This window comes from Psammomys obesus, unplaced genomic scaffold (genome assembly GCF_907164565.1).
Source record: "Psammomys obesus unplaced genomic scaffold, mPsaObe1.curated_primary_1811, whole genome shotgun sequence".
Lineage (NCBI taxonomy): Eukaryota > Metazoa > Chordata > Mammalia > Rodentia > Muridae > Psammomys > Psammomys obesus.
Window position 1 is genome coordinate 23,174,028 of NW_026592510.1, and position 18,547 is coordinate 23,192,574.

Consider the following 18,547-nt stretch of genomic DNA (forward strand, 5'->3'; position numbering starts at 1 on the left):
ATAATAACCTCAGAGTCACCAGTAGCTAATCTGTGATGCACTAAGGACCGAAATTGATCAAGCACTTCCCATTGGTATCATTTGACCAGGAGCAAGCCTAGGTTTGAATTCTCCACTTTGCTCTCTCTGTGTTTTCCATCATTCTGAACAAAATGCTTCTGCTGTATATTCTTTACATGGCACAGAAGTCACTGCATGAGGTCAGAATGAGGGGTGTTTTATAGAAATCCTTAATAGAATTTTACAAGGCATTAAATCATAACTCAAACTGACCCAGATATAAAAAAACCAATGCTATCAAGCAATATCCATGTTTAATTCAACATTTATAGTAGATATTCATTTTATAAGGTTGCTATGAGCCTTTGTTCTGCTTTCAGAAAATGGTTATCATAAAACACATGCAAGCATCACTCTCTGGTCAGGAGTACATAACTTAAGGTTACAGCTATACATTAGTTTAGGTAAAGTTGATTACATGGGAAATCCAAGGCAAGAAAGGTTGGTTGTTACATTGTTCTCTTAAAGGCAAGTTAGACAAACAGGATAGCAATCTTAAGCCTTAAGTGACCTTGAGGTATATTATTAACCTTGGCCATAAAGACTAGCAAAAGTTTCAATCTTTGTGTATGAGACACTTTTATCATAATAAATTGCCACTAAAGTAAACATTTATACATAATAAACAGTGATATGTACACTAAATCAAAGAGAAGACCCACATTAAATGGAGATATATACTATGTGTCACTGTCCCCCTCCAATTCAATAAAATTCCATAAAAAGCCCAGAAGAATTATTTGAGCTATCAGTAAAAGTGCATTAAATTTAAGGGCTAGACCACCCAAGAAAAAAATTTTAAAGTTGAAAAGGCTGAGCATGGTGACACACATCTGTATTCCTTACAACTGTGAGCCAGAAGCAGGCAGATCTCTGTGAGTTCCAGCCAGAGATATATAGACACTATGTCAAAAATAACAAAAAGAAAAAAACTTTCAGAAGAAAAAGTTTGTCCTGATAGAGGTAACATTTTATAAAATAAAGATAACTGAAAACAATCAGTTATGCAACACTTACAAATGACAAATATTAAATATGCGCAATGGTAACAGAATAAATAAACAGATCAAAAGAGTAGACTAGAAAATCCAGAAGCATGCCCTTACACCTGTAAAGATCCAGGATACTGCATTAGGCATTTCAAAGTGTCAGAAATATATTTAATGGGCTCAGTAACAATCTGTCTAGAACAAAATTAATTTACAGCCCTCAACATATCAAAAAGATAAGCAAGTGAGTGGAACTGAATATATAAATATTTTAAAAATTAAAATATTAGAAGGAAATGAATACTTTTTAAAAACTTAGATCCATGAAGGTATTTTAAACAAGGGAATTAGACTGAAATGATGAGGCAGGAGAGATGCCTCAGTGGTTAAGGGCACATACTGTCCTTGCAGAGGACCTGGATTTAGTTCCCAGGACTCACATGGCAACTTATACCTCTCTATAACTACAGTTTCAAGTGATCAGATACCTTCTTCTGACCTCCATGAGCATCAGGAATGCAGATGTTACACATACATAAATCATGAAAAGTATCCACACATAAAAATAATTTTAAAATAGAGTTTGTTTAAAACCTCTGAAATGAAACAAAAAAGAAAACATATAAATAAAGTCTATTTCACAAAATTACTATAGTTAAATCATATTCACAATGTTTTTAAAAACATCCATAAATTAAAAAGCAAACCAATGGACACATGATCATTTTTAAAGCAGGTCTAAGAAAGATAAAAGCAAATGTTTATTATTATTGATATGAATGAAAGTTCTCAAAAGGACATTATGCCACTAACTAAATCTGCAGGGCTGTTTAATTGACTTAAACTTCAGTGATTATGGAGACATTGGGATGTTACAGGTTCACAGCCTAATTGCAAATTGTCTTGGGCTATATTTAGGCCTCTAAACACATTTCTTGTCCACATAACATCTAGTGACTAAAGAATAAAAACAACAACAACAACAACAAAAAGTAATTTTTGTTGTTAAATTTAAGACTCGAGGCCCCAGAACAATAGGAAAAGTCCCCACAGGGCTTCTGGGGCTCGAGCTCTAGGTCTTGCACTTGAATGGCAGGCACTTTACCAAATGTAGCTCTTTATTTAAGCCTGCCTATTCATAAGCCTCCTCACCTTACAGTTGAAGAAACCTTGCTCACGTTCAAAAAACACCCACACTCTTTCAAACTAGAGTCCAGGTATAGCATATGAAGGGGAGACCATTGTTGAGATTTTCTAACAATAGCTGACTCAGCAATGTACTAAGTAGGAAATAAGAACTTGAAGAGCTGATGGTTACAAACTAGAGGCCCATGCAGAAAGTATTCTCGAAAGGAAATAAACTTCAAATTAGAGACCTCTGATCTGTCCCTCGCTTTTTAAAGATCGCAAAAGTGCCTTACTATGTCACAAGCCACAAGTTATTTGTGATTCAGAGACTTTAATGATACAGATTAAAAGACATGGGTTTGAAAGAATCACAGAACATATACTTTCCAACTAAGGAGCTTCATCATGCTGAGTTTTCCTTTAATTCTGTTCTATTTTGTGAACTTTTTCTCCCCATCACTACCACAAGTGATGTTTTTGCTCATGTAATAGATATCCTTATAAACTATTGCCATATTGCTATTGATGTACAATGCTTAGAAATATCCTGGTGCTGCAGTCACAGTTGCTACTAATTGCAATCTCAAGGTATACCGAAAGCAATGTGCAGCTCATTTATGCAAACCAGAGCATATGGTGAAAACAGATATGGGAATCCTCTGAGAGGCTCTACCCAGCAGCGTCTCAAGACAGACGCCAAGACTCACAGCCAAACATTGGGCGATGCATAGGGAGTCTTGTGGAAAAGTGGGAGAAAAGGACCCGTAGGTTACAGGAACTCCACAAAAAGACCAACAGAGCCAACTGACCAGGGCCTAGAAGGGCTTGCTGAGAATGAAGCACCAACCAAGGACCATGCAGGAACTGGACCTAGGCCCCCTACAAAGACGTAGCAGATGGGCAGCTTAGGCCTCATGTGGGTCCTCTAGTAAGGGAAGTGGGGACTGCATTGGACTCACTTGCCAGCTTTTCAGTCACTTTCCCCTGACAGGACTGCCTTGCCAGGCCACAGGGGAAGAAGACATGCTCAGTCCTGATGCAACTTGATGAACTGGGATGGATAAAGAGAGTTCCCCTTTTGTAAGGAAAGGGGGAAGGGGAAGGAGAGAGGATGAGACTGGGAATCTATTTCATGTGTAACTTTAAATAAAAAGAAACCTTCCACTGCTTAAATAAACTTTGAGCAGACCTGGAAAGTAGAAGTACACACTCATTTGTCTATAATTAATCCTTGCCATCTTCATGTAGCCCTGGTCCTCACACTGACATTGTTGGACCCTGGCTTAAGTTTCTTTAGGCCTGTTTTCTCCTTTGCACACTACCACATGATAACTGGAACTAAAGTGACAAAACATGTGTGCTGACTCTGAAATTTTTATCCTTTTTAGATGGTAAAGAAAATGCAGAGACACCAACACACACCCCTTCTCCAGCCTGGACACTGTCAGGATGCCAGGTACCTTGAGAGGCCGCCAAATCAGTGTGAAAGGATTCTGCCTCTGCTCAAAGGCTCTGGGAAAAGGCATACTATGGAGGAAATCCAATAATAATCTTTACAAACCAAATTATTGCCAATTTGGGTAATAAACTACCAGATAACTTTTAATTTTAAAATTATTTATTAAGAACCAAAGCGTACCTGTAGACATTGGGCTCCTGGACATTGGTTGTACACATGAGCTGCACCTAGGACATAAGTGACAGAAAAAAGCAAAGTATGACATCTGTATTAGAAGGCTGGTGCTTATCAGCAAGAAGGTTTTTAGCTTCCAAGGGGGAGAACCAGAATGTGGACACGCTTGCAGTCTAAGCTACTTGGGAGGATGAGAAAAAGAAACATGGGTATGAGGTTAGTCTCGGCAGCACAGTGAGACCTTGTCTGAAAGGTAGCAATAACAATAATAATAATCAAGAAAAGTAATAACTAGCATATTGCTTAAATGTTTTCAAAGGCAAAGTCACCTTCCATCATGAGAGAAAACAACAAATTCCAAACAGAGAAGTTGGCACCTGAACAATTACTACCCTCCCTGCCTTAAAAACAAACATGAAGAGATAGGAAACATAGACATCCTCAGACAGGAAACATCAAACACGGTGTGGCTCAGGGAAAAGACACAGTGATGCCTGGGAGAAGGCTATCTCACAAATGTGCCTTATGAGAAATAATAATGCATCAATCCAATATGTGGCCGGACAGCAATTCATCTGTTTATTCACTGAACACATACTTACAGAGTGACTGTTAAGTTCCAGGACTTATGATGTCATGCCCAAACCACAAAATAAAACAATCACATTAAAACCAAATACTCTGGGAAATGAGGGTGCAGCCCAGTTGGTGAAGTACATGCATAGCATCCGTAAGGCCCTAGGTTCCAATCCTAGTACCACATAAACCTGGTGTGGTACTCCTGTTATCCCAGCACTTGGGAGCTGGACGCAGGGTTAGGAATGCAAACTCATCCTCCCTCACAGTGAGCTCGAAGTCAGCCTAGGTTACTTGAGACATACCTTAAGAGAACAAAAACGGAATACTCCAGCCCTTACTTTCTATTGGCAGGAAGCAGATATAAAAGTTAATCAAAGAGGTAGAAAATAAGAAGTATGGACACAGTAGCAGTTATAAATGCATTGATGTGGGAAATTTCACCGAGTAAAAGTCACTTGAACAATGACTCGCATGAGGTGGGAAAAGCAAGCAGGGATCAGGGCAACGTGATCCATGTGCACGGAATGAAAGGGAATGATGGCTGGAGAACAGGGAGGTGGTGTGGCCTGAGTGCTGCTGAGGGGAATGAACTGGATGCGCGGGGTCATCAGGCACTATGCAGCTCAACCTGAGGTACTTAGGAGGGGAAAGGGGTGAGCTCCAGGATGAATTCGAGTGGTGTAATCTCTAAACTTAAGTCTGGGGAGGAGGCTGGCTCTATAAGCTATTCTGGAACTCAAGCACTCAAGCTCCTGTCTCTCCTTCACTGGTACTGAGATGACAGGCACATGTACCTCAGTTCCCCAATGAAGGACACAGAACTAGCCAAATCACTTGCTTGTGGGTTTTGGTGGACCTATAAAATAATTTCAGTCAAGGGCAGCGTGTGGTGGCTTGTACTCTCATGCCTTTATCTTCAGCGCATGAAACTGAGGCAAGACCACAAGTGTGAGGTCAGCCTGAGCAACTGTCTCAAAATAATCACAACAGCAACAATGAGAATTGTGATCAAAACCTCTTTTCTTTATTTTTTAAATTTTTTTGAGGCAGAGTCTCACGTAGTCCAGGCTAGCATCAAGCTTCCTATATAGTTGAACCTGGCCTTGAAGTTAACAGATGCAAGCCGCCATTCCTGAAGAGACTTATTTTCTGCACAAACTTTCCCAAAATAATTTAAAACAGCACATAGCTATTTACATGATGGAAAGCTTCTTAAGTGGTTTTTGATCACTTAAATAGCATAAGAAAACAATTACTCTTGACATAGACACATACCTTTATTGGTAACTTGGTCATTGTTACCTCTAACAGTTTGATTTTGGAACTTTCCTTTAAAATGTTTATTTTGAAAAAAATAGATAAATCGCTATCATTTTTTTGAATTTGCAATGTTCTCTAAAGCTGCACTTCCTGTTTAGTAGATTTGAAATTGTTATCTTTAACTTGTGCTTTTCTCTGGAGCATACATCTTTTAGTAGAGATATGGTGTAATACTGATGAACCTCAATTTTTCAAGCCCATTTCGCTCTGTGAAAGACATTCTCAATTCTGTTTTCTCTATTAAAATGTATAAACACATTCAGGAAAATATATTCTTTTGATTAATTTTCTTAGTGCACAAAATAATAGGCTTCAGTAGGACATTTTCATACATGTATATTAATGTGTTTTACTTGTATTTGCCTTCCCATCACCCTCCTTGTCTCCCCTACCTCCTCGTTCTGGTTCATTCCCCACCACAACTCTATTTTTTGTTTTTATATAATTTATACAATGTATTAAAGCTCTAGGACATAAAATGCAATACTTTTTCATTCCATTAACTCTCTTGTATTCTTGGCCTCCCCTTTTATCCCTCCATATTTATTGTCCACCTTCTACTTTGTCTAAGACAATATTCCCATGTGTCATCTCTATCCACCTCTATTCACATCTTTCTTCATTAATAGTCTAATAAATACGAACTTTGAAGTTGTTTCTGTTTCTGGTTCTTTTTAACATATTTTCTAAAGGATGGGCAAGAGCAAAATCAGACTTCCATAATTCCATTGAATTTTGGCTTCTAAATGTATCCAACAAAATAAGATCAAAATCCATCAAAGTCAAGATTTTCAGAAGCCCATTTTTAAATTAAGCAATTTAGCTACATGATCTCTAAACTCTTGTTTTTTGCTGGGAAAAACTGGAGTTGCCTTCTTTTGGTAAACTCAATTGTATATAGCTGCAGTTTGCTAAGAAACACTTTTTCACTCGATATCGACTGAATAATTTGATTACAGATTTCCAGCTAATTTTGCAAACATACAAACTAAGCCGTATGAAATGAGTTTTTCAGAGGGTGCGGAATTTACAAAACCTAGAGGATTTCAGCCAACACGTAGAGAAAATGAATGCAGCCGTGCTTAGATGTTACTTTGTGCTCCATGTTCCTTCTAGAGAAAACAAACAAAAATATGACTGGCATAACATTTGCCAGTCTTGAGAATTCTAGTTTTGATGGGTAGAACGCTGCTGCTTGTTCAGATGAAGCCAAGGGTTCTGCGCGCTCCACACCGGCTCCACACCGGCTCCACATGCAGCTCTGCTCTGTCGGGTTTAAGCTGGTAGCAACACTTTACCGTGATGCTACCAACAATTTGTTTTCTTGTTCTTATCACAACATTTTGCTATCCTCAATGTTAAAATTTTCCAACTCGCTGTACTGACATTAGTAACCTTGTTTTATTTCTTTTAACAGAAAAATGAACTTCCAGAGGTTTTTATTTTGATGCTATGCATTGGGTAGAAAGAAAGAAAGAAAGAAAGAAAGAAAGAAAGAAAAGAAAGAAAAGAAAGAAAGAAAGAAAGAAAGAAAGAAAGAAAGAAAGAAAGAAAGAAAGAAAGAAAGAAAGAAAGAAAGAAAGAACTTGGAGTGGTCTTTCTGAATGTTCTAATTTTTCAATTGAGACCTCTTAAGACAGTTGACTTAAGACTGACATTATTTGATGGTTTTCAAGGAGAATCTGCTCTTTCCACCTTACTTATAGGCAGAAGAAAATATGGAATTGAAAATAAGCAAAAAAAAAAAATGTTTACGAGTGGTTTTCTCGAAGTGGAAATGTGTATTTCATAATCTGCAGATACACTTCCTGCAGCTGTGCAAGAGCTGTCATCTCCAGGAACATGCTTCTGAAATTAAGCATGAAATCTTTAAGTACATAGTAGTTCTTCACCTTTCTCTTGATATTCAAGAGGACAGTGATATCTCTCTGTTCCCACTGGTGACTGGAAAACATCAAAGGAAAATTACACATTCACCATAACTGCTTTGAGAAAACAAAACCTGAAGATTTGGTTTCCTTTTTGCTTTGAGCCAACTGGCAGAAGATTATTACTGAGATTTCTTAAGTGCTAGCAAAAAATAAAGCAAACACTTAGAAATTTACAAATGCAAATAAAAATGCTTTAATAACATTCATGGTATGGAACTTGTGATGAAAAGAATACTAAATTCTGTTCCCTGAACATCATCTGTATGACATTAAGTGTGATTTCCTATTTCTTACTTACTCTTGATGTTCCACATATATATCACACGGACCACAGCATGGCAGCATGCCATGTGGCCAGCATGCCTGCTACCGTCTAAGAACAGAGGAGTCAGCTTATATCTAGACTTCATAGCCATCTCACAGAATACTGCCATGAAAGGGCGCTGTTACTGAGGTTTTGTCTGAACAAGATCATGAAGTGTCGTTATTAGTCACTTTTGGAGTTAGTCATCAAAATAATATACGAGTGCAAATACTAACGATAAAACTTCAAAAAATCCGAAAAAAGTATTTCATGACAGAAAATCAAATGAGGCGTCAGAAAAAGAAGCAAAAGCTCAGGTCTCTTTCAGGTAAACAAAGATGTGGTCATCCACAAAGATCAGGGCCAACACTGTGGCTTTCACTGCAAACGAGGTGGTAAGTCACTGTAAGAGTCAGGGCAGAAGAATGTCAAGCTATCTTACGTCAAGGCTCTCTGGAACTGCTGTGTGGTAGAAAGTGCAGGTGTCTGTGCAGGAGACCGGTAGGATGCCATGACTGTAGTCTAATAGTTTCAACAAACATCACTTTCTAGCAGAGAATCAGATAAGCAATCTGGGGAGAGGTTGGAAACTAGCTATTCCTGCAATCAAATTCCAGGCCTGGGATACTCATTCTATAAAGTACCTAATAATGAATCAGAACACCATAGCTCATAAATATAAGATATGAAGGACATCCACTCAATGCCTTGAATATTAATTGCATTCTCATCAAGCAAGCTTTAATTATAATAATGGTTTGTGCATAGTTATCCAAAGGAAGAAACTACACATCTCAGCAAACATATATTTAACAGTTTTAACAGTTAATCATAAATTAACACCTCAGGTTTCTGGGTTTTCAAATAAATCATCTCTGGTAGATTTTGTTTCTTTGTGGTAGCTGCCAAGAGCTTTACCATATCTAGCTAGAGGAAAACAATTTCTGAATGTATTCAGCAGAAAATAAGACTGACAAAGAAACAGCTGTACAGGTCACCCAAGAAGACTTGCCTAAATTATCAGGTGGACCCCATCTTACTGAGTGGGACTCCAGTCCTTCTGGTAAACAGGAAGTAACATCACAGTAGCCAACATGAACCAGGCAATAATCTACAGTTGTGCCTTAACTAGAGAAAGAAGAACTTTCAAAGGCATACTCTATGGTCATTTCCTCAGTTCTCCCATTTTCAAAAGCAACAATCTTTAAACTAATCTTGAAATGAATATTGAACATTCTTTCTTTCTTGAATATATATATATTTTTTTCTTAAATATAATTTCACATGGGTAATTTCAGAAATTACATTGATTGTCTATAATACTACCATAGATTAAATGTTACCTTCAAGGGACTTGTGTTACCCTGAGATGATAAGGTCTTTGGAGTTTTGGAAAGCTTGCTCTCGTGTGTAGATTGCTGATCCAGGGAGCAAGAAAATGGTTCTGAGTATTCATCACTGTCCTGGAGGGTGGAGCGTTCCAGTTCCTCCAATAAGGCATCTACATCACAGGAAACAAGAGGAACATAACGCAGAGTATTTTCTTCTTAAATATCTCTTATTTTGAAAGAAACAATTTGCAAATACTTTCCTCCATCCTTATCTCACTTCAGGAGTTCAGCATGTTCTAAGAGATGGTTGAGGAGATTACATTTGATATTTCCTATAGTTGCATTCAATTTCATAATCTCTCTACAGTTTGGTTTGTTACATTCTAGGTATTAGTTTTTAACCATATAGGACAGATCTCTATCTCCAATCTCTCTCTCTGTCTCTGTCTCTCTCTCTCTCTCTCTCATACACACACACACACACACACACACCCTTCATATTAAAAAAAAGAAGCAACTTCATTGCAGTTTTTCAAAATATACCAAGCATTGCTAATCCTGATTTTTTTTTCAGTCTACTGTCTCAAGGGTTAACCCAATAACATAACAAAATAAATTGTTAACTATTTTACTATTCCTGTTGGAGGTGGTTTGTTTGTTTGATTAGATGTGGAGAGGAAAAGAGATTGAAAAAAAAAAAAGAAACTAAAGTATTACCCAATTAAGCAAGATGTAGTAATCCAAATAATTGTGACTTCCTTTGCCCTTTTCTTGGGGAAAGCCAATAGGCTTCACAAGAATTTTGCTAATACCTTAATCATAATGATTAATGACATTTAAATCATGCCAATCACAGTGTGTGAAGAGTGTACATTTTGTATTTAATTGTCCTAACACTTTGCATTAGAGGACATTACTGTCCTCATTTCATATACAAGAAAGAGCCAAGCGTAGCTCTCAGAGGCTCCTGAGCACAGAATCTCCAGTGAGAGCTACCTCATCCCAGCCTCAACAATGTAAACTTGTACATCACCAGATTGTCTGAGTCATCTTAAGCACAGCATGTTCTCTGAAGGTCTTTCTTCATCTACTTAATGAAGCAATTGGATGGAACAATATTTTTCAAATTAAAAGTCAAGATACTTCAGTGTCTTTTTTTTCAACTTCAGTGGATTTTTTTAAAAATATGTGTTACAGTTTGTATAAGTTTGCAAAGCATTAGACTGTATGATTTCTCAGGACCTGCCAAGCTCTGAAGCTCTCAAATAAAGAAAATGAACTTTACACGCTGTTGAAAAACAGACTTGCTCGTGTATTTCATATTTGAAGAGAATGGGGTTTTGACTGTCTAGTTTTTAAGAGAGGCTGCCATAGATCAGCCTGGCCTGGAATTTACCGAGTAGCTCAGGATGGCCTAAAACTCATGATCCTTTTGCCTCCACTTCCTAAGTGTTGGGATTTATGGGTGTGGTATCATGTGCCACTCAAAACTGCCGTCCTGCCTTCCCTCTTTACAATGCTGAATCTGGGAACGTACAAATACTAGACAAGGCACGTTGTGCCACTGTCACATCCCCTGATTAAGGATCAGTATTTCTCAGTATTATAAGGGACCATCTAATCATTTTGTGTTCACAAAGGAGATCTTCCGTAGAACTTTCTCAATTATCCATATCACAAAATTTTGACCTTCATAAACCATTTTAAAAATAACCAAACTGAACTAATCTCTGTAGGCCAAACTGTCCTTCAAGAAATAAAACGGCAAGAAGAAAAAAAGGGCAGAAGAGTACAGATATTAAAAGAAACCTAAGATACATATAACTAATTTCAATTTAGATCATTAACTTTTATTTAAATAAACAAAGCAGCCAAGAGTACTGATAGTATTTGTACAAGATTTTGCTGAACTTGTGATCAAAAACTTAAAGGTAAGTGCAAAAATAAATCCTTTTTGGCAATTCAGAATTCAGTGTTCAATATGAGTTTGATATATATAAGTAGGCAGATACTAAAAAGTAAAAATAAATTTAAGAATATTTAACACTATATAGTCAATAATAGTAAATATTAGCACTTTACAAATCTGAAAATATTAACATTAAAGTGACATCAGTTAATTTTAGGTGTGATAATATTATTTCATGATCCTGAGGAACCACCATTAAGGTTATTAGTTATTGTGGGTGGAATACTCTTAGTATGGTTGTTTTTTATAAATATGTTCATATTTCTGTTACAGATTGATGCTGAAATACGTACAGATGAAAACGTAATGTGTGAAACTGTTTGAAAACAACAGATAAATGGAAGGAACATATGAGCATATGAAAGAAAACTGTCAAAAGCTGATGATTATTGAAGCTGATCAGAAGGGTGCGATCAGATTTCATTAAACTGTTTTCTCTGTGTATATTTTTTAATTCTCCACAATGAGGCGTGTTTTTGTCTAAGTAAAGAAAACGACAACAAAACAAACGTCTTATCTCAGAATTTTATTAGCCAGACTCAATTCTAAATTTCAGAATTCGAACATTTCATTCTACATCTGTTAAAAATACAGCCAATCTCTTTTCTATATTTTAAACTTCGCTCCAATCAGAAGTCAGAGGCCTCCCTGGATCCATAGTATTCATTTAGAGTAAATATTGTGGGACAGGAGCATCATTCAGCCAAGGGTATGAAGTTATTCTTAGAAGCATCACCTCACCAAATCTATTAAAATTCTTCCTTCTGTTCATAAATTACCAAGACTTTCACTTCCTGTTTCCAATGAGCATACATTTCACCAATACCCTGAAGCTACTCCTTTTACTTCATGCAGAGTCTATAATTTAAACTGGGCAACTAACTGTGGTGTGACAAATACAAGATTACTGGGGGTGAGTGAAACTAGAGGGAAAACTGCAGTTTGTCTCCTTAGTCCTTGGCCCTCGGAAATTAAATATCAACCTTAACACATCAAGAACACAAGTTTCTCAGGGATCTCCTCCCTATAATACAATGATCTCATTATATAATGATCTCATCCCTAAATTGTGAAGATTTAAGTAAAACCTTTTAGGTGAACACATGCTACTCACATCCAAGGCAGTACTGCAGAGAGGGAAATACTTGCCCACTTGAGCCAACCTGTCTTTGATGAACTGTCTACCCAAGTAGAAAGAAAAGTCCACCCAAGTCTTGAGGTTGGATTTTGTTTCTGTTGCTGTTTGTTAAGGCGGGGCTTCACTCTAGCCCAAAATGATTTGGAACTAGCAGGGTAGCCCAGGCTGGCCTTAAACTCTGGGCAGTCATCCAACAAAGCCTCTCAAGTGCTGGGATCCTGGGTGTAAACTATTGTGTCTGGCAGATAATTCCTGCCTTTTGATACATTTTGTTTTTTGAGACAGATTCTCACTATACAGCCCCAGCTGGCCTAGAACTTGCTATGTAAAGCAGGCTGGCCTCAAATTCACAGAGATGTTTCCGTTTTCCATGTCTGGTTTTTTTGAGATAGGATCTTATATAGCCTGGGCTGGTCTCAAATTTTCTATGTAGCCAAAATAGTCTTGAGCTTCTGATCGTTGGGCCTCCACCATCAGAGCATTGGCATTGCAGGAAGGCAACAGCACATTGCATACAAATGAAGACAATCTGAAGAGACTGTTGTTATGTAGCTAATAAGAGTCCATTGACTTGGGGCCAACTGGAAAATCTACAGGTAGCTTCCAAAGCTGCATACTTGTTACACTTATGAACAATATTGACCTAACAACAATCCTACTCAGAAAATGTAGAAGTCTATTTTGTAATTGTATCACTCCACGGCCACCAGAGCAAACACAGGCCTGACACAGGGGAACAACCTGTGACCCTGTTATTTAGTTGCTCATTCTGTTTTTCCTTATTTAAAGAAAAAGAATAACAACTTATTTCAGAAGAATAGTACAAACAGTAAACTAACATATTTTAAGTTTTCCCAGTATTGATTGCCCTTTTAACTTTCTGAACTGAATTTGAATTACAAAAAAAGCAAGATTTTATCTGAAAAAAAAAATTGGAGAAATGCAAATTTCCTCAGTATCCACACAGAATATGCATGCATCAAATTCTCAAAGAAAAAAAAATCTCAAAGAATAAATAACCATCATTATATACAAAAAGAATCTGGATCTACATCAAAGTCCAAAATACAGCATTAATCACAGTATCAAAATACATTTTACTGACAAAACAGTTTGGCATTTATTAAGAACATCTTTTTCTGCATTAATTTCTCTCCCCTATTTCCTTTCTGTTTCTCCAGCATTAAAATAGAACCCCAATAATTCTTTTTTATGATGATGTATAAGCTACGCATTTTGTTACTGCTGGCAGTTTTTGCACAGGTACAGACACATAATGTGAAATTAATACTGCTTGAAACCTGGGTGAAAGTATCTTGGTGTTAAGAATGACAAAAATAAATAGATGATAAGTAGGTAGATAGATAGATAGATAGATAGATAGATAGATAGATAGATAGATAAAAGCTGCCAAGGTGTATGAAATGAGTCCCAAGGAGACAGACTTTACAGCTCCAAACTTTGAAAATCTGTGATCTGTGCATGGCAGCCCTTGACACATCCACTGCTGTTTTCATTACCTCAGAGTGAAAGGAAGGACCATATTTTTGGCCAAGTAATCTGCCCCTTCCAGATTTCTCTAAACCAAAAGCAACAAGAACCACTACGTTAATGGTACAGCTGTAGTTTGATAAGTAAACTGTAGAGAAATGAAACCACTCAGGCCTTTCTGCAACCTCTGCAGGCCCTTTACTAGAACTGCTATTTCCCTGTCCTTCCCCTATACTCTCCCTCATGATTTTCTTTCTTTTCCTTTTTCTTTCTTCCCTCCCTCCTCCCTTCCTTCATTTCCTTTCCGTTGTTGTTGTTTTTTTGTTTTGTTTTGTTTTTTCCCTTCAGCATTGTATCTCCACAATCACCTAGCTGGGAGCCACCCTATGATCTCCAGTATCGGCCAAGGGGGAAAACATTTTCAATTACAAGTCCTTCTAAAAGCGCTTCTCTGGGTGTCTGCCCTGTGGCTAGCACTCAGCTCTCTATCTACTGTGCCTCTGCACACAGCGACTGGATAGTTCTCCCAACAATTACAGTTCCTCCTGAATCACTCCTGATTCACCTGAGGACAGAAGTGAAAACAAACGTTCAGCACTATCCTCAGCTTGCTAGAGCACAGCTCATCATTACACATGGCGATGATGGTGGCCAAGTCCACATTTCCTTAGAGCATCTTCTCCAAAAGCCCCCACTCACCCAGCTCTTCCATTGTCCTATACCCACGATGTTCTGGTCTTGAAGATTGTGAAGAGATGCTTTGGCATGTGGTGAAGACGGGGACCACAACGGAACTAAAGGAGACAGCGCAAAGTGGCCTCCGTGACCCTTTTTGGTTCCTGTATTTGCTTAGCACTTCCTCCCTTTTGATTTGTTAATTTTTTTTTCTCTTCTAGTAGCTCAGTTTTTAAAATAGTGCTGACAGAAAAAGGCAGGTTGTGAAAGGTTGAGGGTTTGATGATACATTGGCCAGTGTGGCTCTAAAGACTGAAAGTTGACTTTTCAAAGATTAAACTCCTACCACATACAAGGGCTTATCTTGAATTTCAGGTTTATACTTGTGGGGTTTTCCAAGTTTAAGTATCCCACTGCCCACTGCTAGCTTTTTCCCCCTGTTAAACTAGAATCATGAAAGCATAGGCCCCTTTCTTAAATTTTCTGATTAAATAGCACCAACTTCATTTCACTATCTCTATATCTATTTACTCAGAAATCAAGCTGGCCTGATTTCCCAAAGAGTTATTTAAAAAAAAAAAAAAAAAAGTCTTTTAAAAAATCTGTCTCTTTGTCTCTCTCTCCTGTGTGTGTGGGGGGGGGTCACTCATGAGTTGCATGGGTTGGGTCTCTCTCCAACCTGGGTCCTACAAGATCAAATTCATCAGACTTGTCAGCAAAATGCCTTTATCTGTTGAGCATGCTCACCAGCCCACTATACATTCTTTAAAGTTGAATAAAAGTGGGTTCACTTTTGAATTCTCTGGTACTGGTTTATACAGTTATCCAAAGTGCAAACATCTACAGGAAAATCATCTAAGGAAAAATCAATCAGAAGATTTAAGACACTTAGTACCAAGCTTCCAAAATTTGAATGTCAATTCCTGCTCAGTTCACATTGCCTTGAAACAATTTTTCCAAAAGGTGAGGTCATTTTAAAAAAAAAGAAATCTTATCACCTTGCTTTTGTTCATCTCAAAAGGAAAAAGCCATTTATAACAGGACCACTTTGAGAAGACAGTGTGTAAAGAACTATAATTATGGCCCTGTGAGGTAGGTTTTGTCCTGGTGTTTACCAATAGAGAAACAGGGAACAGTAACTGGCTAAGAACAGAATAAAGACGTAGCTTTGCTATTTAATACATAATCGGGATTTTACTTCAGTATGTGGTCTTTAGTCTACAGTGCAGTGATCATCTTTTTAAAAAAGTCTTTCGTTTTACTAAGACCCTTTTAAGAGGGTGGCTTTTTGTATTACTTCAAGCAGCCATTGGATGTCAGTGCTGTTCCAAATCCGCTCACTGTAAATACAATACAGCCGGAAAAAAAAAAAAAAAGGTTTCTACTAACACTGTCAGGTTTTACAACTGAAAATGACATTAGTCCTTTGAAAGAGCAAAACATTTAATACAGACTATAAAGCATTTGCCTTATCTATGTGGCAAATAAGCCAGATGCTGGGGAAAAAAAAAAAAAAAGAAGTACTTCACTGCAGGTCTACAATGTAATGACTAATGTAAAATTCAGAACTAGATTTCCAAACTTTGTAACTATCCATCCTTTTGTGTAGATTTTAACTGAAGATATTTACATCTTCTTCGCTTGCAAGTTGTTCCCTGATTACAAAGTGTAAAAGGGAAACCAAGTAATGCAAACAATGCATAAAAGGGAAAGAAATGCCTACAATGTACGAGAGGGAAAGGAACACAAGCGTCTGCATTTCCTCCAGCTTCTGCTTCAACAAATGGAAATCCCCCTTTACTCATCAGGAAGGTACTGAGCCGCACACGCTCCTCAGGGCTGCTATTCTGACTGTGCTTCCCGTGCTGCAGAAGCGTCTACAAACCGCAAAGGCACGCAGCCTCGGGGCGGAGAACGTGCGAGCGCGCTAGCCTCCCCCCCAAGTCACGGCGAGTCACGCTAACCCTCTCTCCAGCTCCAGCTCGGGGACCTCGGGCAGCGTCAGTCCCGTGATGTCCCGTTCCTCCTGGGAAACAACTTTACAATCCGTCCTGCGTGTTTTATTAAAATTGCACTGACAGAGGCCGACCGAGCCCCTGACCTCCAGGGCTCCACCAATGGGAGGCTCAACGCAAGATGGAGGAATGAAAACGAACGTGGCTAGCAGGTCGCAGAGGAGGCGTCCGGGGACCCAGCCAAAGTAAGGGAGGACTGTGACGAGGCGCTTCGAAGCGCCTAGACAAACGCCAAGATTGACAGTGTAAAGACGTAGGATACGGTCCCGGCCAACCCTAACCAGGAATTGGCTCAATAGCTGTGCCAGTTGTACGCAGGCGTCGCGGCCTAACCCGGAAGCGATGCCTGTCTGGAACGTAAACTCGGCCAGTGGCTAGAAAACTACATTTCCCGTGGTCAATCAGTCAGAAAAAAAAAAAAAAAAAAAAAAAAAAAAAACTCCCAGGCTTCCCTCGGCCCCTAGTTTCCCGTCTTTACCCTGGAAACACAGACTAAAGGAGGACTTTGTCTCCCAGGATGCCCTTGGCTAGGCTGGCCCCGCGCATGCGCCTCAGGAGCGCCCCGCGCCGTCCCCTCAGCCCCGCCTCTAGCCTGTCGCCGCCATTTTTTCGGAGACTTTCATCCGGCAACGGACGGGGCTTTTTTTTTTTTTTTTTCTTAAAGGAGACGTAGCAGCCCCAACAATTTACCCCTTCTCCCCTCGAGAGTTGGCGGTGCTAGGGACAGGAAGGACAGAGCAGGAAGGTGGGGTTCCGGGTGGAGGCGGGATACCGTCCAGGCCACTTCTTAGGCCAGTCAGACCCCTTGAGGGAGCCGCGGCGCCTTGGGGAGGCAGGTGCGCGCGCAGCCGGCGGGGGGTTCGCGCGAGGCTGGGAAAGGTGTGTTTTGTCCCTCTCGCCGGGCTAGCCCGTCCCGTCCCGCCCACCGCCCCTAGCTTGAGCTGAACTCCTGAAGCGGGGGGGGGGGGGGGGGGAAGGTCACTTTGGGATTGTCGCGAGACGCAGCCGTTTAACGGTGAGAACGGGTGCGCGGGGAAGGAAACCTCGCGCTCTCCCTCGGAGCCGTTTCCTGATTGGTTGACGGGCGGGGCGGGGGCGGGCTCTGGGCGCGCGGCTGCGTGTGAGGCCGCGAGGGGCGGGGCCAGGGAGCCGGCCCTCGCCCCCGATTGGCCCGCTGCGCGTCCGTACGGGCGCGCGCGTGCGCGCCTCCGGCCGTCGCGGGCTTGAGTGGCAGGGAGCGGGGGGGGCCGCGCTCGGAGCGGGCGGAGGGGCGGGGGGGGAAGAGAGGCGCTCCGGAGTGAGGGAGCCGGACGCTCCGGGAGCCGAGGGGGGCGGGGGGAGCCGCGCCGCGGGCGCCGCCGCCTCCACCGCCTGGGACGCAGGGGTGGGGGACGGACGAGCCCCGATGCCGGGGGAGACGGAGGAGCCGCGATCCCCGGAGCAGCAGGACCAGGAAGGGGGCCAGTCAGCGGCTGCCGACGCGGCTTCGGACGAGCCCCGGCCCGGCGTGGCGGCGGCGGCGGCGGCGGCGGCGGCGGCGCCTGCGGGGACCGCGAGCAGCCGCGTGCTGAGGGGAGGTCGGGACCGAGGCCGGGCCGCTGCGGCCGCCGCCGCCGCTGTGTCCCGCCGGAGGAAGGCCGAGTACCCCCGCCGGCGCAGGAGCAGCCCCAGCAACAGGCCCCCCGACGCCCTCGGGCAGCAGCCCGCGGCCGCGAAGCCCCCGTCTCCTGCTCAGGGCAAGAAGAGTCCGCGACTCCAGTGAGTAACCGTCTTTGAGGCGTTGGGGAAGACCCCCCTCCAGCCCTCGCACTCCCCTCCCGGCTCCCGTAGCGCCCGCTCCACGTGACGCCCCGCTTGCTCTGCCCCCTGCCGGCCCGGCACGCCAGATGTCACGCCGCCGGCCGCCCCGGCGCCCGCTGCCCCCGCAGTCGGGGGCCACCGGCCCACGCACCCTCTGCCCCCCGCCTGCTCGGCCCGCCGCCCC

The 18,547-nt window shown here is 41.1% G+C and overlaps 2 protein-coding genes and 1 non-coding gene across 4 annotated transcripts in view; 2 read left to right on the top strand and 1 right to left on the bottom strand.

Moving 5' to 3' along the window:
* The window catches only part of Lpxn (leupaxin), a 33,888-nt gene extending 16,917 nt beyond the window's left edge, over positions 1-16,971 (bottom strand). Inside the window, exons 1-4 of the mRNA XM_055613902.1 lie at positions 16,513-16,971; positions 14,573-14,667; positions 9,288-9,445; positions 3,817-3,863 (exon numbers count right to left, since the gene is read on the bottom strand). Coding sequence (XP_055469877.1) covers positions 3,817-3,863; positions 9,288-9,445; positions 14,573-14,585 — 218 coding nt within the window. The 5' untranslated portion in view covers positions 14,586-14,667; positions 16,513-16,971. The remainder of the gene's footprint in view (positions 1-3,816; positions 3,864-9,287; positions 9,446-14,572; positions 14,668-16,512) is intronic.
* Positions 11,161-11,286, top strand: LOC129682061 (small nucleolar RNA SNORA40). The gene has a single exon (XR_008720928.1). It is a non-coding gene; the product is annotated as a small nucleolar RNA SNORA40 (small nucleolar RNA).
* Positions 16,972-17,859: 888 nt separating the features above from the next.
* The window catches only part of Zfp91 (ZFP91 zinc finger protein, atypical E3 ubiquitin ligase), a 31,114-nt gene continuing 30,426 nt past the window's right edge, over positions 17,860-18,547 (top strand). For both annotated transcript variants that reach the window (XM_055613776.1, XM_055613777.1), the window contains exon 1: positions 17,860-18,321. In XM_055613776.1, coding sequence (XP_055469751.1) covers positions 17,969-18,321 — 353 coding nt within the window. In that variant the 5' untranslated portion in view covers positions 17,860-17,968. The remainder of the gene's footprint in view (positions 18,322-18,547) is intronic.